This window comes from Bactrocera dorsalis, chromosome 2, assembly GCF_023373825.1.
Source record: "Bactrocera dorsalis isolate Fly_Bdor chromosome 2, ASM2337382v1, whole genome shotgun sequence".
NCBI classification, from domain to species: Eukaryota; Metazoa; Arthropoda; class Insecta; order Diptera; family Tephritidae; genus Bactrocera; species Bactrocera dorsalis.
In genome coordinates this window covers 93884898-93912789 of record NC_064304.1, presented here as the reverse complement: position 1 = coordinate 93912789, position 27892 = coordinate 93884898, and the positions used below count along the sequence as shown (strand labels likewise).

At 34.7% G+C, this 27892-nt stretch overlaps 3 protein-coding genes and 1 pseudogene across 5 annotated transcripts; 1 reads left to right on the top strand and 3 right to left on the bottom strand.

The window, feature by feature from the left end:
• The first annotated feature begins 86 nt into the window (after positions 1-86).
• On the top strand, positions 87-4803 carry LOC105230869 (neurofilament heavy polypeptide). Its single transcript, XM_011211868.4, has 4 exons — positions 87-693; positions 1915-2253; positions 2315-3185; positions 3270-4803. Exons 1-4 carry the CDS (start codon positions 439-441, stop codon positions 3338-3340), a joined length of 1536 nt encoding a protein of 511 aa, XP_011210170.2. The 5' UTR covers positions 87-438; the 3' UTR covers positions 3341-4803.
• A 1721-nt stretch (positions 4804-6524) lies between these two features.
• On the bottom strand, positions 6525-14312 carry LOC105230868 (sodium-coupled monocarboxylate transporter 1). Of its 3 annotated transcripts, none has more exons than XM_049446914.1 (10): positions 13985-14312; positions 11672-11831; positions 9807-9924; positions 9596-9663; positions 9337-9488; positions 8233-8373; positions 8054-8162; positions 7614-7994; positions 7382-7539; positions 6525-6909 (listed from the first exon to the last, which is right to left on the bottom strand). In XM_049446914.1, the coding sequence occupies exons 1-10, from the start codon at positions 14203-14205 to the stop codon at positions 6540-6542; spliced, it is 1878 nt and encodes a 625-aa protein (XP_049302871.1). In that variant the 5' UTR covers positions 14206-14312; the 3' UTR covers positions 6525-6539. The 3 variants fall into 3 exon arrangements, with proteins under 3 accessions (XP_049302871.1, XP_049302870.1, XP_049302872.1); XM_049446913.1 differs by lacking the exon at positions 13985-14312 and adding an exon at positions 12774-13250; XM_049446915.1 differs by lacking the exon at positions 13985-14312 and adding an exon at positions 12019-12056.
• A 1815-nt stretch (positions 14313-16127) lies between these two features.
• LOC109579868 (sodium-coupled monocarboxylate transporter 1-like) lies at positions 16128-21401 on the bottom strand (annotated as a pseudogene).
• Positions 21402-25242: 3841 nt separating this feature from the next.
• LOC105230867 (keratin, type I cytoskeletal 10) lies at positions 25243-27255 on the bottom strand. The gene is made up of 2 exons (XM_011211866.4): positions 27123-27255; positions 25243-26987 (listed from the first exon to the last, which is right to left on the bottom strand). Exons 1-2 carry the CDS (start codon positions 27138-27140, stop codon positions 26460-26462), a joined length of 546 nt encoding a protein of 181 aa, XP_011210168.1. The 5' UTR covers positions 27141-27255; the 3' UTR covers positions 25243-26459.
• Between the last annotated feature and the right edge of the window lie 637 nt (positions 27256-27892).

Sequence of the window (27892 nt, the reverse complement as noted above, 5' to 3'; positions counted from 1 at the left end):
CGACATTTAACGAGAACGAGTTTTCAACGATGGCACCACTAGTTTACGCTCAAGAAAATGCAACACTGAGGATTTGAGTTACTCGTTGAAAATAAACGAGTAAATAAGTTAAACGGATGCGCGGCGTTACGTTGTGAAGTGGAAAATTTATTTCATTAAATTTACATGTTTTCGTGTACAACAAATTTACAAATTACCAGAATAAGTGAATTTGATAAGTTTTAATCGTGCAAACAATAAAATTATATGAATATTTGAAATTATTTCTCGCAAAAATATAGTAATACGGTGCAGTGGAAAAATTTTCGTTGTGCGCGTTGTTGTGAATCACGTATATCGAATAACATTGAAAGCGCAAAATAAATTTGACGTATTAGTACGGAATATCAGAATTGCGGAGAAGTTAATACTACCTATTTCTTAAACAAATAAATAATAATGTCTGAAGTTGCGAATAATAGTGAAATTCAGCAGAACACTGTACCAGTTGAACAGACGATTGTTGAAACGGGGGAAACGGTGTCGGCAAACGCGCCCACGTCGACTGAAGCAGAGATATCAACTGCGACCGAAAAGCAAGTGGTCAACGATAGCATTGAAGCTGAATGTGCGTCAGGCGATGCGGGCACCAGCGCTGTGGAGGCGACCAAACCAACGGAATCCTCACCAAAAGTGGAAAGCAAGAAGACACCCGTAAGTATAAGTCAATTGGTGCATTAACGCTCTACGTATGTGCATAAATTCTGTTATTGCATTTTGTTTGCGGGGGGGTTGCAGTAATTAGCGATACGATGCGATAAAATCAAATAAAAGCATTGTGCAAACAAAGTTCTACAAGTCTTCACCGAAACCTCTGGAAAATATCCAGAAATAGTTCCAATTGTTGTACACGTAGATCCAATTAGTTTCACAATTATGACGTTTATTGCAGTAATGGAATATATATTATATAGGTGTAACTTTTTTATGAAAATATCTAGATGATAGAGATAACTTATCATAATATTTGTGCTTATTATTATATATTTGTCCTAAATTTATTATTATATATTTGTACTAAAAACAAAAATATTGCTCGTGGCATAAAAAGCGCGCATTTCCCCCTATATCTTCTTTAATACTTGTGTTCAAGTTGTTACCTCATTTAATGTTTCCACAGTGCCCCGTCCCGATATTTTCCTCTCTGTTGTCGCACACTTTTGTGACGTATGAAACGCATTAACTTCGCAGCTACTGCGTTACCTTACGTTGTCATACATTTTTTGTTTTTTTTTTAACTATAACAATCTTTTTTATTATTCCACCTATAACTCGGCTCTTAACATTACGTTTCGTGTAGTTAAATTTTCGTTACTTTGCATTGTGTTTTTTATTAGTTTTCCCTCTTTTTCTGTTTATACTCGTTACATGTTCCTCAATGCAACGAACGAGCTGAATTATGCGCTTCAAAGCGTGTTTGTTGTATACATGTATTGTGTTTTCTGAGGTTTGCTGTACTTCATACCCATTCTTGATTCTTTTGGATTTTGCGCGCGTTTCAATTTACGTACGGTCGGCTGATTTCAGTTTTGTAATTCCTGATATATTCCTTTGCTTGTTTTTTGTGACAGACTTTCTTTTCTTGTTTGAAGGATTCAATTATTGTTTGCCAATTAGTATAACATGGTGATTTGTTAGACTAAAAAATATTAGCAAAAATATTATTTCTTATCTCTAGATATTTGTTTTCATTCTTTTCTATATTATTTATTAGATAATCCCATAGGTCGTACTAAAGGCAAGAAATACACCATAATTTAATTAAAAAGAAATTGGTGATAAGATTAAACATTGTTTTTTCTGTTTTGTTTTGCTTACCATTTTTTTCCTGAATATGACTTGCATACAAATATTTTATTTGGTACATCTTTTAAGGTGAAACGAACACCTTCAAAGCGGATGTCTTTCATAGAGCGGGCGCAAAAGGAAAGTGAAGAGCTCGTTAAAAATATGGGCGGCAGTTTGGAATTAGATGGTGGTCGGCGCACACGATCAAGCACACGTGGTACACCAACCAGATCTTCAGCAGCGTCCACTCCACCTCCTGCGAAAAAGGCGCGCACGTCTCCGGCAAATGCCAGCAGCACTCCGTCCCGTGGTCGTGGACGTGGGAGAAAAATTGAAACATCGGAAGAATCAGAAGATGCCAAAGAAGTAGCGGAGCCGAAAGCGATTAAAACACCAGAAAAATCAAAATCGCCTAAAAAGAAACAAGTTAGTTATTAAATATAATCGGAATTAATTTGATTATAAATATGTTTCTTTTTAACTCTAGGCTTCTGCAGACAAACACAACAACACATCGAAAGATTCTGCTGAGCCTGAGCCTGTGGCTGAATTATCTGTTTCAGTAGAGGTTCCTGAAAAGGCTACTGAAAACAAAGAAGAAGATGCAGTAGAATCCTTATCAAGTGCGGAACCCTCCGAGGAGCAAACAGATGGTAAAATCGAATCGGAAACTATTGCAGAAGATCAACAGAGCAAAGACCAAGACGTTAACGATGCAGAAGCGGGACAAGAGATATCAGCCATACCTAACGATAGTGAAACACCAATGGACACAAGCGAACCTGTAGCGGCAGAAGATCCAATAGATGCAGCCGCAGATTCGGAGCCGATTAAGCCAAAAGAAACCGCAGATGTTGAAATTGTCCCAGAAGAAACCACAGAATCAACCACCGAAGAAACAGCAACAGCCATGGAAGCAAAAGATTTACCCTCTGAAGCAATGGAAGTCGATTCTAATTCAAAAAGCAGTGATGTCGAGCTAATTGAATCTACACCTGCTGCAATTGAACCAACCACAAATGCGGAAGAAAGCTCTGCGCCGCTTGACGAAGCCAAAATTAGCCAGGAAACGGTAACTGTAGAAGAAGACACAATAGTCAAAGAACCTGTTGTTAAGCCTAATGACGTAGAGGATGTGGTAGTCGTCAACGCAGAAGTTGCTCCACAAGCGCCGGTTGCTTGTGAAGTGGGGAGCTTAGCACCGAATACAAACGCGTTAACTGCAAACAATGAAGCTTGTGCCAATAACGTAAAAGAAGATGTGGCTGTCGAAACCCCCGCCACTGTTGAAGTAGAAAATTCACCAATAGAAGTAAATGCCAACAATGATGATGGTGTAAAGCCAGAAAATGAGTTGTGTAAGTTAGCATTTATAGAAAATTTGTATTGTATTTCAACAGATAATGTTTTATGTTTTTTTCGTTTTAATTGGCTGCATGCAGGTGTACCAAAAGTCGTGTCGCCATCAATAAATAATGCAAATACGGACAGCACCGTGGCAACGATTTTGTAAATGTGAAATACATATACATACATCGACTTCAACATTTATTACAATAGTTAACCGTTATAATGCCACAAAAGGCAAACACCGTTAAACCACCACAATATGAACGCAGAATTAATATACTTGCAATTGTGGAGTGGAGAAGTATACAAAAAGATGAGGAGTAATAGTTGCCGAGTTGACAAGCCATTTAGTTATGCACGAATGTCTACCACACAACCCGCCTGAAATATATTTATGGACGTTTAGTTTTATATTTGTTTTCATACTTTATTCTTAGATTTACTTCTCTATTTTCACTGCAGAAATTACAATGGACAAATTTTAAGCATCAACGGATAAGAGTTAATTAATATGTCGCGCTACATATACATTTTTTTTTTAATTGGACTACAGAAACACAATGTATAATAATATATTATATATATAATTATATGCAAAAAATATAAATCTACAACTAATTTAGATTATAATAACAATTCAAAACAATAAAAAACATAAACAATCATTTATTGTTTTTATTGCAAAGTTTACAAAATGCAGTACATTTTATAAAATTGATAAAAATCAAAAAAAAAAAAAATATATATATATATATATAACTGTGTATGTAACAGTGGACAAATATGTGTGTATGTGAATTTTTTTTAATTATAACTCAAAATTTATTGCAAAGAAAATGAATTTCTATATAAATAAAATGTAAGGTAATGCTGTATAGTAAAAGGTGAATATCAAGAGCAATAATATATTAACTTTAGAATAAATACGAGTATATGCATGTGTAAAAAGTTTCGGAAAGTTTACCACTTTCAACAAAAGTTTCTACCTTAAACAAATTGTAATGTTTTTGTTTGGAACTGCTAAAGGGTGGTCTTTTTAGGTTAATAGTGCTTTTGAAAGTTTATTCTTGAAAGTGTTACAAACAATAACACCCCTTAAATTGTATGTTTACTACATTGCAATATACCTATGGATAAAGTGTACATTTTTGCAGAGTGAAATGTACAACGAAATAATTTTAAATTTTGAATAATTTTTTCCTTTCAGTGAAAATTTAAATGGTATTTCCAATTAATAAGCATTCGATACATTCTTATATAACACTAAATTTTTTGCAAGGCAAAAGTATTCTTTACATTTTCAAAGTGGCACAATTGTTAGTAGTGCTGGTAAAATGTTATGAGCGAAAAAAACAATAAAAAACAAAAACCACCAACAAAGCAACAAACTTAATTCTCGTTTGGGATTTGGTATAATCTATTTTTTCGTAAACATTTTTATCCGAAGTGAGAGAACAAATTTCGTCAAAACTACTAAGCCGTAACAACTACAACAAAAACAACTAAATTTAGCTTAGCTGTAAACAAACGTATCACATAAGATATCTGTACAATTTAATTATACATATACAATATACACATTTCTTTCTTTTGTAAATAAAGAGTTTAAATATACAAAAGAGAAAAGACAAAGGGATTTTATTTAAATTTTGTATTTTTTATGGGAACAACTTCCCAATTAGATGTAGGTATGTTACTTAATGGATTAGGGGTAGTTAGAATTTTCAAAAAAATATTTTTTTTTGCATTTTCGTTAAGTGTTATATCTTAATAATATTCTCTGAAAATTTCACGTTGATCCGATAATTAGTTTTTGAGTTATTCGAGAAATAAGAAAGGGAGCTCGGGCACCTCAAAGCGCTAGTGTGAAACTTTAAACGCATTTTTCTCAAAACTAGGTTTTTTGAATCGGTGACAACTGTAACTCGATTTCGATTTTTTTAGACCAATTAACTGTTGATTTTTTCGCAAAAATTTAGAAAAAAATTTCTTGAGGCCGCCATTTTGACAATTTTGAAAAAAAAAAGATAAAATCCTTCGATCAGACCCGGGATTATCTATTTATAAAATTAGGACTTATGCTTGTCACCGCAAGTACCTTTTTTTGGAACAGAGTCAACACAAACAACTATAACTTTGGAAATTAAATTTTTTTTTATATTTTCGTGACTTCAAGTCAACACATCCTATAATAATGCCATATTACTACTTTTGTAAAATAACATGATTTAGTAGCAAAAAAAAAAAATACTGAAAACTCGTTTTTTTCGTGCCTCTGACTACTCCTAACCCCTTAAATAGTTGATAACTATTAAATCTAGTGCCTCTGTGTGTACATGAAATCACACTGAAGAAGTGAGGTTACCAGGTTATCAGCATTGAGCAATTACAGTCCGAATTACGAGGTGTGTTCAAAAAGTATCGCGAATTTTGTGTTTTTTCAAAAATTATTTATTTATTCATGAATATCTATTTTGTCCCCTTCAAAGTAATCCCCATGAGATATTATACACTTGTGCCAACGGATTTTCCAATCTTCGAAGCACTTCCAAAAATCATTTTTTTTTATCTTCTTCAGATCCTCCTTCGATGCCGTCTTTATCTCGTCAAGAGAAGCGTAACGTCGTCCTTTCATGGGCCTCTTCAGTTTAGGGAACAAGAAAAAGTTACAGGGAGCCAGATCTGGGGAATACGGTGGCTGCGGCATCATTAGTGTGTTGTTTTTGGCCAAAAAGTCGCGCACAAGCAACGATGTGTGTGAGGAGGGGCGTTATCGTGGTGCAAAAGCCAATTTTTGTTCTTCCACAAATCCGGGCGTTTCTGGCGGATTGCTTCGCGCAAATTGCGCATAACTTGCAGGTAATATTCCTTATTGACCGTTCTTCCCTGTGGCAAGAACTCATGATGCACCACGCCCCTGCAATCGAAGAAAACTGTCAGTTACGATTCGCGATACTTTTTGAACACACCTCGTATGCGCACAAAGAGTGTTTTTCGGCGCACTAACCTTGTTTAGAGCAGAGAGGATAATCAGATTAAATTGACAGACAACGAAGACGAAACCGGACTACTTCTCACACAATCGACACCTTTTATCCGAAAACAATATCATGAATAACATTAGCGTGTACTCGAATGATGTATGGATCGCCAATAAAGCTGCCCAGAATCTTCTCATTATGAAACCCAAATATAGCAGTTGTAAATATGGATTTTCAGAGTGTGTACTTATCTATTACCTTTTTAACTACTGACCATAACCTTAGACTAGTAAGAACTACTCTTACTTCGGTATCATTTTACTTGAAATAGCAGAGTGAAATATTTAACATTAAAACGACAATTAATTATATTATTTAATTTTATTTATTGCTATTTTCGAATTTTTCTGGTATCGGAATTGCTGTACCGCCATTGGTTTCCTTTTCCTCTGCTGTAGCGGGTTTTTTCAGTGGGTACTCTTCCATTTCCAAAGGCCTACTTACTTTTAAGAAACGCTGTACGAATGGCGCGAAGAGATGTGGATTAATTTTATCGGCTTCATCACGCCGCCAAATATAGCTTAGTGGAATGGCCAATAGCCAGACAAGTAAAACTCCAATAACTTTGTACCAGTAAAAGGATATTTCGTAAATAGAAAATTCACGATTACTACCAAAAGCTGTGGTGACCTTTGGCCCCTCCACTCCTTGTGCGAGCATTTGTAAGTTAACGGCGTTTGTAGTGTTCGAGCTGAAAAGAAAAAAAAAAAAAAACAAAACATTTTTTTTAATTATCAAAGGAATTAAGAATACATAAGAGGTGTAAGCGAAGTGACGGATCTATTTCAATCAGTTTGGTTTAAAAATTTGTAGATCTTGTGCGCAAAATTGTTTTCATATTTTGAACTTGATATTTCTTGATTCTTTATTATTGTAGTTTGACTAAGATAATTGTAGTGAGATATCCATATTTTATATATAAATGAGTAAGATCAAATCTTCAGGTACTTAGCAAACTACAAGTTGTAAAAACTTTTTTGTTTAGGGAATAAACTATTAAAACTTTAGGTATCTTCGATATGTATGTATATCAAGCAAACCACTCGAGAAGTTGTGCAAGAAACGATAAGAACTTCGAATACTAACAGAAGGTTTTTAAAGAAGTGACCGTACTAACCATCTAATACATAAATCTGTGATTTTAAGGTTGAAAGTCAACTTACATAGATTTAGTCAAGACTTGGAAATTGTGTGCTGCACATCCTTCAATGTTTGACGGTAGCGGGGTATAACGAATGGCACCTTCCTTAGCACGCATCTGTCCATTAATGATAATCCAAAACATGCTTAAAATGCTGAAAATAATTGAAGCCACGGCCACCTTTTCCAACACAAAGAAACACAATCAATTAATTTACAATTAAATTTCATGATTCCAAAAACTCTTCTACGCACCTTGCCGTTGGTGCGGGGTACAAGCATGCCCAGCAGAAAAACGCCGACCACAGAGCCGGTATTGATACCGGTAATTGTTATTACCAGCTGTAGTATGGAGTCGAAACGTTCCACCATCATACCACCAACCACACAATAGCAACCCATAGCGACAATAATGAGCTTCATTATGAAATTGGCACGCTCTTCTGTATGGTGTTTCTTCATGCGGGGCTTAATGTAATCGAAATACATCACACCGGCCAGGGAGTTCAACATGGCGGACATGGAGCTGAGTGCGGCGCTGAAGACGCAAGATATGAATAAACCAGGCATACCAATTAGATGACCTATGATATCTTGCACAAAGAACGGCACCATTTTATCAGGTTTATTCACCAACTATATATCAAACCAAAGTATGTACTATATAAATTTGTTTTAGTAAAGTTAAAACTTACCCCTGCCTTTATGGGATCACAGTCATGATAATAAGAATACATCACAATGCCAATAAAAATATTTATGGTCATTATGACTAAGAAACCAAGACAACTTAACCAGAGCGCTCTGTATGGTAAATATATATGAAGTGCAAACCGTAAGTTGTTGTCTATTCTTTGTATAAAGTTAAACTTACTTTTGAGCATGCTTTAAGGAGGGCAGTGAGACGATACGTTGCACACAACTCTGATTTAGACCCACATGACCAGTCCACATCATAACACCACATATCATTGAATTCCATACCGTGATACGCATGCGTGGATCGATAGAAAAGCTACGAGAAAGATAATATCAGTATCAATAATTTGGTATATAAGTGAGTAAAAGTTCAACACAGTTAAAAAAAAAACAAAAAATAACTCTTATATGATAATGGTGCCGAGTTGTTGCTTATAAAATGAAAATACTACCGTCACTTGGCAGACAATGAAAATTTCAGAGTTTATGTCTGTAAAACAGAAAGATATTCCATAAAATCCAAAGTGGTTGTTCGAATCTTTAATTGGATGGATAACTTAACATCAAATAAAAAACACAAATAAGTGGGAAGAGAATATCAGATAGTGACTTCTAGAGTTGTATACCCATATTATATACTCGTATTATATTACGAGTTTGAAAAGTGATAAATATAATGCGAAAATATACTCATATGATAAATTTCTTTTAAATTCACTCGGATTGGTACAACCTTTTTCTATGTTTGTGTGAAGTTTAATCTCCAATTAGCAGTGTTTTGCAAAAAGTCGGTGACAATCATGCTAGAATGTGACGGCGTATTCAGGTTTTTTCATACGAGTCTAACATTGACACAATTCATAACCAAACTGTGTTGAGTCGATCCAGAAGAGATCCTCTGCTATCTCTCTTTATTTTTTTTATTCAATGTTGTCATCATTAACACTGTTGGCTGCACCACTTGTATAAGTCAAGTTTTCGGTGACTTCACGACCTTCAGTGAATGATTTGTGCCAAGTACGTACGTCCTTGTACGGTTCGTGATAAAGTAGACTCCCGAAACGATTCAATTGATTTAACGATTTGTTAGGATTACCATGTTCAAGCGTGATTTAATCGTAATTCGGTATTTTTAAAATAAAAGCATACATTTTGAAGGCACTTTTAGAAATTAATCCACATCATGTTCAAAAAGAAAATCATTTCACCAAATCGCAGTAGGAATTTGAGCAAACTCGTGGTAACTCGAACAATTTATTACACTTTTTTATTAACTTACTTTAAATCCAAACGTCCACCTTCTGTAGCATATTCAAAAACTTTACTCAGTCCTCCGGTCTTTATGGTGCCCAATATCCCCACCAATATCACAGATGAAAGCATAATGCCGCCCTGCAGCACATCGGTCCACACAACAGCTTTGATGCCACCCTATACAACAAAGAGAAATGTCAAAGCAAATGTTTCATGACAAAAAAGAGACGTTTTGAATAAACTAATTTCTCTTAAGTAAACAAGAATCAATTGTATTTACTTACTAACATTGTGTAGAAAACACAAATCGAGCATACCACACCATTGACTACGTGGATATTTAAGCCAGTCACTGTAATGGAAAATAATTTATTTATTTGTTGTACGAAATAAAGGTTGTGTCCACTTTTTTATTCTTAGCTTTCTCTTAGAATTACTTATACGCAGAGTAGTCAAGTAAGCAAGAATTGTTTTTTGTTTATTATTGTTTTATACCTTGTGCAAAAGCCAATGCGGGAATGAATATAATTACTGGTAAGAGCAGAAAGGCATTCAAGATAAATGTGCTCGTGACCAGCTGTCGGGTGCGTTTGTTGTAACGTTTCTCCAAATACTGAAAAAGTTTACGGATATTGAAAAAATTAACAAAAATTTCATTGCCAATGGGAGTAAGGTAATTTAAAAATAGTATTAAGATTAGGAAAATTGGTTTTATAGTATGTTAAGTTATGCTATAGATCACGAATCAAATTGAAAAGAAATATGTTCATACATGATATTAGGTTGTCAAATATCTCTCTTCCGCCTTTTTGTCTTTTGAATTGCGCGGCCAATCTATACAGCGCTACAGAGCTCGTAGCTGTCAATACTACACATCTTTGAAAGGTCTTAACATAACCTACAAAACGACGTTATGCATGATTACTTTGGATATTGCGTTCAACAGTTATAGACGTGTAAACATGGAGTTCCATAACGCCGAAAATCGCGATATTTTAAAGTTCGTTCGCTAAAGGCAAATCCGCTAGAGCAACGTTCTGTGAGATTAATGGTGTTTTGTGAGATGGTTCTCTATCACTTCGAACTGCGGAGGAATGGTTTCGACGATTCAGAGCGGGTGAAAACAACACCATGGATAAGCCAGCCGGCGGAAGACCTGTGACGACGAATACCTATCAAATCATGAAAAACATCGAGTTAGACCGGCATGTGGCATCTCGTGACATCACCCAGAAGATGGGAGTTAGTCACTAAACCATTTGAAATCATCTGCAGACGGTTGGATACACAAAAATGCTTGATGTTTGGGTGCCACATGATTTGACGCAAAAAAACCTTCTGGACCGAATCAACGCCTGCGATATGCTGCTGAAATGGAACAAACTCGACCCATTTTTGAAGCGGATTGTGACTGGCGACGAAAAATGGATCACATACGACAATAATTAGTTAAGACGGTCATGGTTGAAGGCCGGTGAATCGTGCCAAACAGTGGCCAAGCCGGGATTGACGGCCAGGAAGGTTTTGCTGTGTTTTTGGTGGGATTGGAAGGGAATCATCCACTATGAGCTACTCTCATAAGGCCAGACGCTCAATTCTACCATCTACTGCGAACAACTGGACCGCTTGAAGCAGGTGAACGACCAGAAGCGTTCAGAATTGGCCATCTGGAAGGGTGTAGTGTTCCACCAGGACAAAGCCAGACCATATACTTCATTGATGACTCGTCAGAAGCTACGGGAGCTCGGATGGGACGTTTTATCGCGTTGAACTCAAAAGAGGCTTGTGTAAAGTGGCTGTCCGATTTCTTCGCAAATAAGGAGGGCGACTTCTACGAGTGGAGTATTATAAAGTTGCCGTCTAGATGGAAACAGATTATCGAACGAAACGGTGCATATTTGAACTAAATCCGATCACTGTAACTCTTTTTATAAATCATTAAATAAAGAGCAAAAAAGTGGAAGGGAGATATTTGACAACCTTATATTAGTGCTTGGGAAAGCATGAAGCGATATCACTAAATGACCGATATACTTATATGGTTTTTTACCGTTAAGCAGAGAGATTTTCATTACATGAAGGCCAGCGAAAGTTATGGACCGATCAATTTTAAATATCTTTATTATGTCTAAACTTTCTACCGTTAAGGTATCGAAAAGACTTACGTAGTTACAAGTTTAGATGGGATCGGTTAAGAAGTAGGTGATATATCAAAATTTAAAGAAGAGGCTATCTTACATCTAATACAATGTTTTTAACAAAATAAATTGATGTGAAAATGTCTCCTTAATTCATGATTGAGTTATAGAACTTCATGCTTTTTGTTTTGAAATTAAAAAATTTAATGCGTATTTTGTTACCTCATAACAGTTGAAAATGTTGTTTTCATAGAAGACTGGAATAATAACGTTGCATAGTAATGGAGCCACGAAAACCATGGATAACACGATAAAGAAGTGATTAATACCAAACGAATAGCTCTCGGCGGGAACTGATGTTATTGACAGGGCTGATAACTGACTGTAAAAATATGAGATATGGTACTTATAATAGTTAAAAAATACACAGATATAGAGATATATAAAATAATAACAATATTTTGTAGTTAAATAATAATTGAATGAATCATTAAATAATTTCTTTAGTGTAAAAGGTGAGATGCAACCGAAAAATTCCATCTGCAGTAAATCTTCGTGATATTAAGTACCTTTTCGCATGCCCACATAACATCCATATTCTAATAGTCCGACAATGTGGAATCAGAGAACGTAGAACATGTGCTAAGTTCTCTGGTGGAACAGAGCCATTCTTTAGAGCAATAGCTGTCGATGTTCAAAATTTGAGTTCTGTGTGCCAAACTTACAGATTACTTAGATAATATCAGCGACTAACATTATGGCATATTAATGAAAGGTGAAATATGAATGATTAGTATGTTTTTGATGATATCTCATGTCAATATCTATATCTACTTTCGAGGTGCAAAAAAGCTTCAAAGAACAGCTAAACAGCGCACAAAACTATCACTTTATTTGGATCAAATTCTAGTAAACGAAACTTTATTAAGTGTGTCAATTGGTCACCCAGGTCATTATATACAACTTTTTTGGGAGAACCACTAGTCAGAGACTTATGGTATTAAATCTGCTAAGACTGATCAGTTGGAAATATATTTACGACCAAAAATGCCGGAAAAGGAGGTATAAAATTTATCCGACAGTATGCAGCTCATTAGACACAGTCACGTTTTAAATATGTATGCCCGATTCTCTACACAAGCACTGAATGTCTATGAATCGTAATTTCATTGAATTGTCTGTACATGCTTTGAAATACAAGTTATAGAATATGTACCTCTTAAAAACATACGATGTGCAAAACTCACTTTAAAATTCAACGGGTTTTCTTCTCTCTTGCATATTTCACGAGTTTAATTTTTTCAGTCGCACATTTGAAACTCACCTTGCTATCAAAGATATAGCAATTGGTATGATTTTCATACGCTTGCCCCCCATGAGATACTCATCCGTGGTATTTTTGGACTTTGAAAAGAAACCAAAGTATATACCAACTGCGGCAGAGGCGGCCAACATCAAACTGAAGACAACATAATCTACGCCACCGAAAGTGAAATTTCGTCCAGACGGCAGAGAAGCAGCGGTTGTGGCGGCCATGCTCTTCGTAATCTCCACAGCAAGAGTAGTGGTGGTAGACATTTTTATCCTTGCTTTATTTTACAAACATAAATATTTCACTTCACACTATGGTGCAAACCACCTTGAAGAAAAGCCAAAGTCAGTAAATTCAAAGTCCTTAAAATTCACTTTTATCATTCCCGCTTGGTGTTTTAAGTAGTTAAGTTTGTACTTTCATTAAAATTTGCACTACCGAGCGTACTTTTAGCCGTTATGGTGCGATTTAAACACAAGCATATTAAGTGCGTGGCTTTTCCTTAAATACTTGACACATTTGTAGCTTATCTTGTTGGAAAGAATTCTTATCACAATATTTACGAGTACTAAATCTGTATACAAATTAAATGAGTGTGAGAAGGTCTTTTTAGGCAAAGCTTTAAACTAACATACTATATATGTATTTATAAATCAAGAATATGCAAAAGTGCTACTCATTTCATAACTAGTATAGTAAAGTTTTCATATGTGTGTGTACGAGTAATATAAACGCTATCATATCACAACGCAATATCTTTCTTATGAATTAAATTGCGAACTCGTGCCATATGATTTCATCTTAATTCCGTTTTACGAGTATATACATCTGTTGAGTGTTCTTAAATACCGATGTGTGCGTTCCTTCTGATCTGATAGGGTCCTCAGCTACGTTGTCAAGAATCTCCTTTTTTTTGAATATTGTATTATTCTATTTTTGTAAATTATTCGCATATCGCTTTTTGTACTACTATGAGCAAATAATAGTAAGACTTTGTTCATAATTTTAAAAATCCTAATTTATTCCTTTAAGTCTACGTCGTCCCCCTCAAAGTAATACTCCTTGGTCCGAATACACTTGTGCCAACGTATTTTTCAATTCTCGAAACAGTTGTTAAAGTTAATTTAAGACTAAAGTAAATGATGTAGTAAAACAACTATGTTTATTAGTCGAAATATGTTTCTTAAAATTAGTTTTTTTTTCATAAAAGACTTCACACCGACCTGGCTATAAGTGAAAACGCAATAGGAATTGTTTTCATTCGTTTACCGCCCAGCAAATATTCCTCGGTATTATCAGCACCATGTCCGAAAAAGCCGAAATAGATACCAATAATTAACGAAACACATAACAACAACACGAAAACGGCATAATCGACGGTGCCAAAACTAAAGTTGTTAAACTGTTGAATAACAGCACCTAATGTGTTATTTTCGACGGACATCTCGGTAGGACTAAAGCGTTTCTATTGCTGACGTTATTCCGTTTTTTGCGAATTTCTAATAAACCGATTTTACTTGCACGGTGGAAGTGCTTTTAGTTAATGAATAATTTTACTTTCGTAATTTAGTTATAAAACCTCTATGGTACAAATCAATTATTATAAAACTTGAAATTCGTCATTTGACTTGTAAAGTTATTTGTAAATAATATTTCAATCTTCAAGTGCAATTAGACTGCATAACAGGCAACTGGAAGAGAATTTTGAGATAATGCCATATCGGAATTGTAAATGCTACACGTGTGCGTACATGTGTTATAAGGAAATGGCTTATAGTAAAAAATAACTGCTACAAACATCATACGAACATTTTTACGGACAATCAGTACAACTAACGGACCACTAAGCGTTGTGTTTGATATTGTTTAAATACCTAAGTGTGCGCTCCTTCTGATCTGATAGGGTTCTCAGCTACGTTGTCGAGAATCTTCTTTGCGACCTGTAGTCGATGTCGTTTTTGCACAAGATTCAGTCTTATTGAAAGTTGACCAGTTTTTAATATATTTGGTATATCATTATAGAAATTTCATGTACAAACGCTGTAGTGACCACAATAATTTGAATTTAGATTTCAAAATTTGAGAGAATGTTTATTACAGAGTATAATATCCGATAATGCAACAAAAAATCAATTTTTCGAAAATTTCACATTGAAACAATCCCTTAATATTCTTTTCATTTCTGTGGCTAGCATACTCTTTTATAGTCCAATGTAATTACTACCTAAATGTAACTTATTCAGGTTCCCTTCTTTTCTTACATTATTTTTAATCAAGTTTGCTTAATTTTGTGAATTGAAACAGTTTCTATTTTTGTAAATTATTCGCATCTCGCTTTGTGTACTACTATGAGCAAAAAATTGGAAGATTTTGTTTATAATTTTAATAATCATAATAATTACGGCGTTTTTTACATATAACTTAGCGCAAACGACGCATAACACATTCGGAACATTTCAGCACCAGAAATTTGATTTCGCACATAAGTAAGTACTTAGTTGAATAATTTCACTTATTGTAATAATCGCCGAATGCACTTTATGTACTTCATAAAGACAAGTGTCTACTAAACAGTAATGATTATTTTGATGTGACACACCAATCTAGGAAATAAAATTTTCGAGGAATGAGTTTTTGCGGGAAATTTAAATTTAAAAGTCTTACTATTTTTTGCCCGCAGTAGTAGTAAATAAATAATTATTTTTGCAAGTCATTCTATTGCATCGTTTTTTTTTCAATTCAACCGTTTTATATTCCTTTAATGTTTATTTGGTTTAATATCGTTCTTAAGTGTTAATTGCAACACAAGATAAGCAGCGGGGTAATATCCTGGACCCCGAAATAATTTTGAAAAAGTGATATTGAGAGAGTAAAGAATCTGGATTCGAGCGTTATTATCTGTATTATAAAAGATAACACATATGTTTATATACTTGCTTATACACGTGTAATCAAAAGTGTAGATAAAAACATACAATGTTAAAGATTATCACACCTCTTGGCACTTTGCTGAATCCTATAAATATTTGTACATATTTATTTAATGTCAATAAAATACTAAACTAGTTAGATTGTAAACAGTTATGCATGATAATTATGCTGATGCATCGTGAATGAAATTTCTTAACCCATTTGGAGGATATTATAATACATGGATTTATTGAGCGCGTGTTTGATGTTTAGAGTTTTTAATAGGTAAACATTTTTCGTACTCTGAAAAATAGATTTGAATTCTTTAAAGGTATCTAACGAATGTATCTCCAAGTAAGAGCTCTTAATTGTAACCTGAATGTCCTACTCAATTTTTTTCTTATTATCAGATAGAAGAATTCAAATCTTGATTCTAATTACTTGAAACAAAATGTATATTATTTATTTATTTTTTTATTTATATTATTTTTAAATGTACGTAGACAAAATAATTGTTTATTTACAAATAATATAACCCATATTGGACATGATATTTGAAACATTTAAACTTTTACATTACGCCAAATTCATTGTTAATCGTTCTCAAGCTGTTGAAAATACTTGTCAATTTATGGTAACCCATTCTTGTGTAAGAAGAACAATTTAATCAAAGAGCGAAAAAATTCGCGGAAATTGTACTAGAACCCATTTAGTTGTTTTTATCATTGACAATTTTCCACCGAGGAAGTTAATGCGCTATATTTTAGACGTTCTTGTACCCCCATAACAATTACCATCATCGATGTCATGCTTGCCAACACCGACCAGAAGGCAGCCTTGTTTTGGAAAATTTATATTATACATATACATTCAGATATTTTATTAAGATTAAAGAAAAGAGAATATTTCCAACTCACTTTGGTGTGTGCACGCGGTAGCAACATGCCCAACAGATAAACTCCGAAAACCGAACACAATGTTATGCCGCCAATTGAATATATCACTTGTAGTATAGAAGAGAATTTCTCCACAATAACACCGGCAACAATACTGTATACACCACAGGCACAAATAAAAACGCGCATAATGAGGTTAGATCTCTTCTCAGTGTGCTTTATATGTGGTTTGATGTAATCCAAATATACGGCACCAGCTAGAGCATTCAAACTAGCGGACATGGTACTTAATGCCGCACTGAAGACACAGGAGATCAAAATGCCCGGCATGCTCGTGAGATTACCGGCTATATCCTGTACTAAGAACAGCATCATTTTATCCGGTTTCTATACAAAACCAATAATGAGTGGATCGCAGTCATAGTATACATAGTGCATACATGGCTAATGTAATAAAATGCATATATGGAAATGTTTAAACTTAAAACTACGCAGTATCACTCACTTATGCCAACAACACAATTTAGTCCCATTATTGGTAAGACTCCAAGTGAGGGTAGCGCAACGACTCGCTGTACACAGCTGTGATCTAATATGTGGGCCATCCACGAAAACAAGCCACTAATGGTAGTATTCCAAGAGGTGATACGAGTTCTAGCATCACAAGTGAAATTGAAGTGTTGGATGTTATTATATAAGTTTTGAATTAGTTGCGAAATAACAATTATTTATATTATTATTTATTATATTTTATTATTATAATTATTTATAGAGTTTAGTGTCTGGGGAAATCTCTCTCATTTGTTTGTCATTGCATAAGGCTTATATATAAATACAATATAAATGTTAATGATGACGAGATTAGTTGAAATCCCGGTAACGTTATAGGTTATAGTACGATATGTCATAGAAACTGAACTATCGAAATCAAAAATTGTACAGCATGCAGAACTTTTGTATTTGACGATATGTCGCTCATTTGCTGCAAGACCGGCATAAGTCAAAAAACCGATTCTCCAGAAAACGCCTTTAAAGTTTTCAACTGACTACAACCTTACACGGTGACTCCAACCTTACACTTCTTCTCAAGCGGAGCATATGAGAGGTATTCATACGAATTTTTCACTCAACATGAAGTATGATATAACGAACAATTCTGCAGCATTAACTCAAAAATCACGTTTTTTGATTTATGCCGGTCTTGCAGAAAATGAGCGATATCTTTTAGAAATCCAGCATATATTATTATCCAGAGCAGCGGCGCGGTCTCCGAAGAAATCAGATCGGATCATTAAAGTTCAAGTTCCTGTAAGGAATACTTTATTATAATGGCCTCGATATGATTTGATGAGGAAGTGACTTCAGGGGAAGCTGGGTACTGGGAAATCGTTTGGTTCAGTACAAGGTATAGAATAATGTGTGGAGCATTCTAACGATATATGCAAGCCAAGGGTTGCCTAATTAAACAATGTAGAATCTCTAATATTTCTTCTTAAAATATTACAAATTTAATATTACTCAACATCCAAACGACCGCCGTTAGCTGCTCTATTGATTACTTCGCTAAGTCAGCCAACTTTCTGTGCTCCTAAGAAACAGAAGAGCGCCACGGATCCAATCATTATTGCACCCTGGACCACATCAGTCCATACTACAGCTTTGATTTCGCCCTTTTTTGTAAAAAAGTAAAGGATTAATAAACAAAGTATACAAGTTGTTTCAATAAAGCTTAGATAGCATTACTCTATTTACGTATGTAAGAACACATAATGTAATAATTATAAAAAAACGTTAAGTGTAAATTCACAGACAAACTATGTATATTTACAGAACAAATATAAACAAAAATACGCAAAACAAACACACTTCACGCGATTAACTATTATCGCGCCAACGGACTAGACAAACATATAGTACATACATACATATTTTTTGAATATACAAATAATTAAGATTATTATTATACTAGTGTAGTGTATATGTTTCAGATTAAGAGAAAAGTAAAATCAAAGAGGTTTTGTTGTGGTAGCCATAATCCTAAAATAATTTTCAGGAATGAAAATAAGGGGAGATTTTTGGCCGGATATACATACGTATTTATCCATGTGGAAACGTTAAGTTCTAAATTATTTATTACTTTTATTATTTAGTACATGGTATTTAAGCTTATTAACATTGTGTAAATGATGCAGATGGAGCAAATAAAGGTATTTATCAAATGTATATTAATTCCGGTTACTATATTTAAATGAAAATATTACTAAAGCATTATCATTTTATAAATAACAACGAATTCATAAAGTCAATATTTTATTATTTACATATTATTAATTATATCACTATAGTATATTTCTAAACACACCTTGAGCGAATGCGAGGGACGGTATAAATATGAAAACCGGCATCATTAAAAAGAGAGTAAGCATGAATGCGAACGTCATTAGATTGCCGGTGTTGCGATTGAAACGTACATAGTTCCAAATACTAGAAAATTATAAATAAATTTTTATGAAAAAGATACGATTTTAAATGTTTCTTTAAATACATATATGTTACATATACAGGAACGATCTCAACAATATCTCTGGAGAACATACCGCTGCTTTCGACAAAAATCTGTGGCAAAAGTTATGACAAGATTGTATCGCTGCTTTGAGAAAAAATCCGTGAAAATTTTCAAGAAAATATCTTGTCAAATAAAAAACAAGGATTGGGTTTTGATCGATCAGTTTGTATGGCAGCTATATCCTGTAGTGTTCCGATATTACCAATTTTGATAAATGAACAACTTCTTGGGAACAAGGGACGTGTGTAAAATATCGCCAACTCTGAGTGAGTAGTTTTCGTATATGCAGACAGACATTTGAACATGGTTAAATCGACGTTTCCTTTTAAGCTTTACGAACCTTGTGGCAAACTTAATATAGCGTTTTGGCTTGCCGTGGATTTATCAGACGGCTTAGTACGGCCTAGGCAGTTAATTTTGCTTTCAGTAAAAAATGTTTTAAGAAAAGTGTTCTCCTCTTTTCCAACAAACGAATTAAAAAATTAAAACGAATATTACAATCTGATCATCAAACTAAAGACATTTAAAAAAATGTCTAGACTTTTTTAGAATTTTTAATTCGAACAAATTGTTAAAACCCATTGTGACAAAAATATTTAATATTGACGCCAAATATTTAATTATTCATCAACATTTGTTTTATCGCCTTCAAAGTAATGCGCACCAGATGTAATACTCTTAAGCCAACGATTTTTCCAGTCCACGAAACACTTTTCATAAGCACTTTTTGGGATATTCTTTAGGCTCTTCAGCGAATTTTGTTTTATATCTCTTTGATCGACTGAAAACGGGTTTCACAGTGCGGCAATTTCAGTTTGGTGAACGAGAAAAAATCACACGGAGCCAAATCTGGTGAATACGGTGGCTAATCGATGGTATTCATTGCGTTTTTGACTTTAAATTCTTTAAATTCGGTCACAACGGTAGTCCTTTTGGAAAAAATTCAGCTTTATCAGGACTAGTCGAGCAAGAAAGCGTTTTACATGTACATACATATACCTACAATATTCACCAAAATCATTCGCACAAATTCGCTAGTGATATCTTGCTATCTCTCTAACACTTGTCTGATGATTTTCAAGCACCATATTCTTCACATTTTAAATATTCTCATAGATTGAAGAGGTCGAAGGTCATCCAGAATGAGGCATGTAATTAACGATCTCTCGACTCGTAGGCTTGTGGTTTTGATAAAACTGAAACACCGTAAGTATTTTCTAACATTCGTGTAAGAAGTTTAGTTAAAAATACAAAATTGAAGATAAATTCTTTGTTCGATATTTTTATCGATTGCAAAAATCGCAACGCTCTACTGAGGCTTACCAACTTAAGCAGGTGCTGTAAAGAAATTGGTGGGCAGATCGCGCTCATATTTGGCACAGTAATTAGGGACAGTCTTACCAACTTAAAAAATTAATTTTTTGAAATATCATTTATTAGGTTAATTACAATTTCCGGGCGCTTTTTTCACAATTTAATTCAACGATATTCGTAACAATCAAATCAATTAGACACATCATGAGCAGGCTGCCTTTCTAAGTAGTTATTTGGTTTTATGATAAATTTTATTTTTTTTAAATAAATACACAAATATCTTCTTATTTATGTGTACTAATATGTGAACAAACCTCATTGGAGAGGTTATTGTTATAAAACATCCAACCGATCCAACCGAACACCAGTATTAATAATAACAACGAAGCTAAATTGAAAACCCAGGTAATGCCAAACGAGTAAATTTCAGCGGGAACTGGCGCTATCGAAGCCGCCGACAATTGGCTAAGAATAAATTAAATTACGTAGTAAAAAAATTATGTTTGTTCATCGAAATATGTTTCGTAAAATTAGTTTTTTTTTCGTAAAAGACTTCACACCGACCTTGCTACAAGTGAAAACGCAATAGGAATTGTTTTCATTCGTTTACCGCCCAGCAAATATTCCTCGGTATTATCCGCACCATGTCCGAAACAGGCGAAATAGATACCAATAATTAACGAAACACCTAACAACAACACGAAAACGGCATAATCGACGGTGTCAAAACTCAAGTGGTTAAACTGATGAATTACAGCACCGAATGTGTTATTTTCGAAGGACATCTCGGCAAGACTAAAGCGTTTCTTTTGCTGACGTTATTCTGTTTTTTGCGAATTTCTAATAAACCGATTTTACATACACGATGGAAGTGTTTTTAGTTAATGAATAATTTTACTTTCGTAATTTAGTTTTAAAACCTCTGTGGTACAAGTCAATTATCATATGATATTCATAATTTACCTTGTAAAGTTATTTGTAAATTGAGATATAAAAATGATTTCTTATCTCCATTGGAAGACTTAAAGGTGATTACTTAAATAAACTGTAGATACTATAAATGCAATAATCTTTCAATCTTCAAGTGCAATTAGACTGCATAACAGGCAACTGGAAGAGAATTTTGAGATAATGTCATATCGGAATTGTAAATGCTACACGTGTGCGTACATGTTAACTGCTACAAAGATCATACGAGCATATGAACATATTGACGGACAATCAGTACAACTAACGGACGACTTAAACGCTTTGTTTGACATCGTTTAAGTGAAAACCTGAGGAGTTTCTGCATCGTTTTGTGGCCAACGACGAAACATGTAACCAAAAAATTGGCTTAGTTTTTTGTCAAATTAAATAAATTATAAATGAATCGTTTCATAACTGCTACAAATCCGGGATTTTTCGGAATAGTTTATTTTAAATCGGGAAATTGGTATCTTGTATAAATTCTTGTGTTTTTTGTGTTTCACTAGAAAGTATGACCATACACGATTATACAAAATGTTTAGAATAGCTTAATTTAGCAGAAAATAAACATACCTACATGTAAACAATGTACTCTGCCACTACTTCCAGCTTTGTTTATTCACGTAATATTTCGCACAGCAACTAATCGCCAGAGCTGCATTCAACTTTGATTTTAGCTTCGATCTCGTTTCATTTATGGTATTTGCAGCTGCAAGCCGCCAAGGATGATTACAAAAAGAATATGCGATTACATTTATATTTTATGCCAATATGTATGTATGTATATATATGTACATATGTATGTATGCAGAAATGCATACGTGCAAGTGTACAAGCGCTTCTGCGCAAGAGTTCAGTTACAATAAAAACCAAAACAATAAAAATTAATGATTTCTTAAAAAGTCTGCAATTGTAAAATGTAAGCAGCACAAAAACCTGAAACATTAAAATAACAAAATTCGGCAATAAAATCAAAATCCTTTCACTTTTGGCGACCGCAAAATGACAACGATGATGCCACGGTAGCCGAAGCATCAACACCATCAGCAGCAGAAGATTCAGGCCTCGCACCAAAAAAGACGAAAATGTTAGCAACAGCTACCCATATATACATTCATTGCAATAATGGTCTGAACATATGGCAAACAGTGATCACCTCATCGCTCAGCATTCCATTGATGTTGTTTTTATAGACCACTGCACTGCAGCCATTACAATTTGCATATTTTGCTACAAACTTGTATTAAGTAGCGGGCAACTGTGAATGCAACAACGTGCAATAACAAAAATGCCTATAGGAACTAAAATATTTTGCATATAAAAAGTCATAAATATGGCAAAGCAGATCATGCAACATTGGGATATTAAAACTAATTGCTTTAAAAAAAAATTAGGATACCTTCAGAGAACTATAAACAGCTTTTGATATCTAAGAAAGTGTATTGAAATTTTGAAAATTTAATCAATGAACTTTTTGTTTAATTTGTCGAATTTCGGCAAAAATAATTAAATAATTTTAATTTAATAATTTTATTTTAATAAAACTAATAATACTCGTATGTACATATATCTAGTTTTTGGTTAAGGTCAATATTAGGAATATTTTGAAGAACTAATTGCATATACATATTTCATAATTGAAAAATTTTACTATATGAAGATGCATACACATTCATTTTCAATGAAAATACACAACATCATTTTTGCGAGATCACGCGTTTTTATCCATAGTGAACAGAAATCGACAAATTAATTTGCAAACAAGTACGTGATAAATTATTAGAACTAGATTAAGGTCGTCGGATGAGTTTTAACATAAAAATGTTTATTAAAGTTTTTTAGCATACAAATGTTGCAATAAAATAATTTGATTTCTATTAATTTTCAGTTGGTTTTAAGAGTTGCATCAATTTTCATTCTCTCATTCTATTTCATATTTTTGAGCAAGTTTTGTCTTGCGCATTTGTGCTGCGAGTATCTAATTAGAATTCAATGAATGGTTTGTAGCAGTGTTGTCCAACGTGACTGTGTGCACGTTATGCTTGTGTTGGTTATTCTAGCGTCAACTGATCGCAACATTTTGCTTTGCTTGCCTACGAAGTTGAATACAGTAGCACAATCGTGCTTTCACAGACACTTGTCGCGACATGTTGGTGTGAGGTGTCTGGCACAGTCCGTGCGCTATTGTGCGCATAGGCCGTGGACAACGCTGGTTTGTAGTATAGAACTAAATTAAATGGTGTTTACATACATACATTGGTTCATAAAATAAATTGGAAATATATCATAGTATTAGAAGAAATACAGTTTATTGAGCTGCTCATCGGCAAAATTCTGATAGATTTAAGCATTTGGAGTTGAGCGCCTTTAACTAGACTTCTTATAACTACAATATCATATACTCGTATAAGTCTACATTTCTATGTAGAATAGTGGAAGTATCCATACATTGTCAATTATTCGCCAATGGAGGGCACATCTCAAGGGTAGTTTCATAGTGTATTCCGCTCCGCTCAACCTTCGAACTGCTTCAGAGGTTTTTGATGACAGTAATACAAACGGATTTGTGAAATTTTATGAAAAAGGAAACGCCGATTTGACGGCTGTTAAAAAGGAATTTCTTCGTAACGATAATAACTAAAATGGACGATGAATTGGATTTAAAAAAATTAGCAATAAATCAGTTATAATTTCTTAACAATATTTGAGAAAACATCATATTTATGAATTTAAGAAAAACTGGTTTCAATAATTATATAGTATAATAAATATTCAATCCCTATTTATAAAACGCTATAGAAATAGAAATCACACACTTTTACGATTTTTTTATGGTCTACATGACTGACATAAATATAAATAAAATTATGTATACATATATTTGCACATTTTGGCTGATAACACCAATTGGCTAAGAGTTGCGATGTTATACACATACTCACATAGTACATAAGTTTAATTATATGTTTGCTCACTAAGCCAACTGGGTAGCTGGGTTAATTACTGCCGCAACATTTCAAATACAAGCAAGATTATATGTGTATGTACATATGTATGTACGTAACTGAGCATGCTCATGGGTACGCTGCCCAACCAAACCAGACTTACCATAATGCCCCATTATTAAAGTACATTGCAATATATTGCATACGAAAACAACAACAATAGCAACACTAACTGAGCAACCATTATAACAGTAATAAACCAAATTGTGCCACAGACATCAATTTCTTTCAGTTTTGCTTACCACTTGGTGAAAACTATATATATTTACAATATTATGCAAACTAATGAGTGTGGCATCATCAACCGCAAATAGAGAGTACAAAGTCGGTACTTGCACTTTTTTGTGGTATTCTCATGCATGGCCTCATACGTAGTTGATGAAGAGGCATGAATGACTATGCAATTGTTGTTTTTTATTTAAAAAAGTTAACAAGACATGGATTAGGGTTGGTCTTATTTTGATTTTTTGATAGTAGTTGTATATTGAACAGTTATAAAAATGCGCCCAATGAGTACGTGAAAGTACGGATGTAAACATAAAAAATGTAGCTTGTTAAATAACTACAACAAAAACGGTAAATTAAAACTTGCAATTGGTTTCAAAACTAAAAAAATCATAGTGGCACAAGCTAAGAAAAATATTTGTAACAAAGAAATTTTAAACCTTTTCTAGATGACTGTGGAAATAGAAAACAAAAATCAGCCAATGCGTTAATGAAAATACATGTCTTAAACAAACGGTGTGATATTTAAGAGCTATCTTCATACATTCTGTAATGGTTCTGGTTTATGATTAGAGTTAAATAAAACATAATGCAAATTTAACGGTGACAAAATTTACTATTTTTTTATTGTTTTCATATTTTTTTGTTGTTTCCTTGTTTGTTTCATATACAAATAAAAACACTTACAAACTAGTGATGCGTTATAACATTTTTTGTTTTTTTTTTTGCTGTTACTGTTGTTGTTTACACAAACAAACAAAAAATTCAAAACTATTTACAAGAAAAATAAAAAAATAAACTCAACAAAACACACCCACCAAAAAAGTTGGAAAATGGAATATGTGTTCTTTTTGGTGGATATGTTGAAACAGCGGGGGTTATAAAGGATAGCTTGTTGAAAATACCTTGGAGATAGTGGGGTATTGGATATTGAAAGAGCGAGATCGCATGAAAAATGAAAACGAAATATCACTGATGGCCCACCACACCATACACCGCTTGCTACTGCACCGCCGCCGACGATGACAACGACACAACGGCAGCCGTTCGTTGGTTGCGGTGCAGTGGATTGGTGCTGGTTGATTGGTTGTTGATGTTCGGTGTTGCAGTGGAATTATAAGTTCCCTACAAGTTGTTGTTGTAACATTTTTGGCACAGGTCGCTGCAGAGCAAAGTCCGGCGCGTACAATGTCGCTCCAATTATGTTGTTCGCGGTTGTCTGTTGCGCTTGGCGGTGCTAGGCGGTTGCGGTGGGTGACAGTGCGAAATCGAAATAAGAAAAATGAGTAGATATTATCATACTCTACATGTCTCTGTACAACACATGTTTGACACATTCAGCGACAGCAACGAAAATGGCAACAATGTTGCAGATTTCGATGTTATTTGATTGTTGCTGTTTGGTTGCTATTGCTAATGTCGCTTCCTCCGTGATCATCGAATTATCCATTGAGTGGCGTTATTGTTGTTGCTTGCATTACTTTAGTTGTTAGTTATTTTTAAACCGCTTTCACTTTCAATTTATGCTACATCGCAATCAATGCCTCAAATCGCCCTCATCGTCTTCATCATGTATCATTATCGTCATCTTCATTTTCATTTTCAACTTCAATTTCATTTATTTGGCAGCATGTTGTTTGATTTATTGTCTCATCGATTGGTGTATTGGCTGAGGATCGTGGTCTACATTTAATTTAAATTTGTATGCTTGGCTTCTTTCATTCCTCTCCTTCTACTCATCTACATGGTCACAGGCACAAGATTTTTATATATCTAGTATTTAAATGTATTTAAGTCGACGCACGCATACACCTTAGAAAGGCGCGCCATAACTACCGCTTGGTCTCGATGGAGCACCATACGAGCCAGAGGGTGCGCTGGGGTAGCCGCCGAAGCCACCACCGCCGGCTTGCGTGCTCTGTTGAGCGAATTGCGCCACCTGGATAGCCTGACGCACACCTTCCAAATCAATGCCGACAACACGGCCGCCACCACCGAAACCGGGCACACCATATGACGATGAAGGTGGACCATATGAGCCAGATGGTGGGCCATACGAGCCAGATGGGTAGCCACCGCCGCCACCACCACCGCCGCCGCCGCCGGATTTGCTCTCCTCATTGAGTAGAATTTGGCGCACTTGTTCCAACAGCTGAGGATCGACATTTTGGCCTTCGGAAGTTTGGAAGCCGCCACTTACGGCTTGGTAACCGCCACCGCCGCCTCCTAAGGAGCCGCCACCAAAGCCACCGAACGAACCACCGCCACCGCCGCCTCTGGGATAATTATATCCTGATGGTGGTTCCGCAACGACCAGTGCTGCCAAAGCAAACACCAAGAACTGCAAGAAACAAATTAGAAAAAACGCAATTAATCCACTTGAAAATTCGAGGCAACGACTTTATCCACAAATCTTGGTGAAGTATCCTTTTCATCATTTGATATATTGTGTTTTGTTCATCACTTCAATACTTACCACGGAGAAGGAGTTCATAGTTGTGAGTTTTGTGTGGGGGAGAGAAGTAAAACTTAAATTAAAAAATAAATTTAGTTGTTTGCTTGTAGGGAACCAACGACTGAATGCTTTGACGTTGCCCAGTGAGGCCTCTTTATACTTACTCAACGAAGCGCACCAATGCTTGTGACACTAGAGTGGACTTTGCTATAGTTGTTGTAGTCGCAATGCGACCAATGCTTGCCGAGCGTATGCGTCGGAGGCAAGCAACGAGCGAAGTAACCAAAACGATCAAGAGACGAAATCAGCGTTCAACCAAAGCAACAGACAAGCGTGTGACCCCACAAACAAACAAAGAAACAGCCGTCAACACCAAAAGCGATGCTCGACCTGCCAGCGTTTTTCGGTATTTTCGTGTCTTCGGCTGTTACTTTTACACCAATTCAGCAACAACTCGATCATCATGCTGGTGATTATTGTTTGGTGAATTATCACGTTGCTTTGGCTAAGCGTGCATTTGTTGCTTCCAATTGAGGCCTCCAAAAAACGTTTAGCCTGTGGGCAGTACTGTCAACAATCTTGCTCATCTGAACACTTCGCCGCTTGTTGACTATGCAAATCTATTTAATTTTTTTTTATGTTTTTTTCATACTTACTTTACAATATAACTATGATACATATTTATGCTTTATTTTCAGAGTATTTATTTCTTTCCTAATATGTACATATTTGTATATAGCCACTAATTTGTCTTTCTTCCAATAAAAGGTACATTTTTTTTGTTATAACCT

Excerpts from the sequence above, each read along its gene's own strand:
- LOC105230869 (XM_011211868.4), top strand. The coding sequence starts at position 439 with ATGTCTGAAGTTGCGAATAATAGTGAAATTCAGCAGAACACTGTACCA. Across the intron at positions 2,254-2,314 it reads AATCGCCTAAAAAGAAACAA|GCTTCTGCAGACAAACACAA; the intron begins GTTAGTTATTAA and ends TTTTAACTCTAG. Across the intron at positions 3,186-3,269 it reads AAAGCCAGAAAATGAGTTGT|GTGTACCAAAAGTCGTGTCG; the intron begins GTAAGTTAGCAT and ends GGCTGCATGCAG.
- LOC105230868 (XM_049446913.1), bottom strand. The coding sequence starts at position 13,027 with ATGTCTACCACCACTACTCTTGCTGTGGAGATTACGAAGAGCATGGCC. Across the intron at positions 8,163-8,232 it reads TCCTTAAAGCATGCTCAAAA|AGCGCTCTGGTTAAGTTGTC; the intron begins GTAAGTTTAACT and ends TTTACCATACAG. Across the intron at positions 6,910-7,381 it reads CAAGTCTTGACTAAATCTAT|CTCGAACACTACAAACGCCG; the intron begins GTAAGTTGACTT and ends TTTTCTTTTCAG.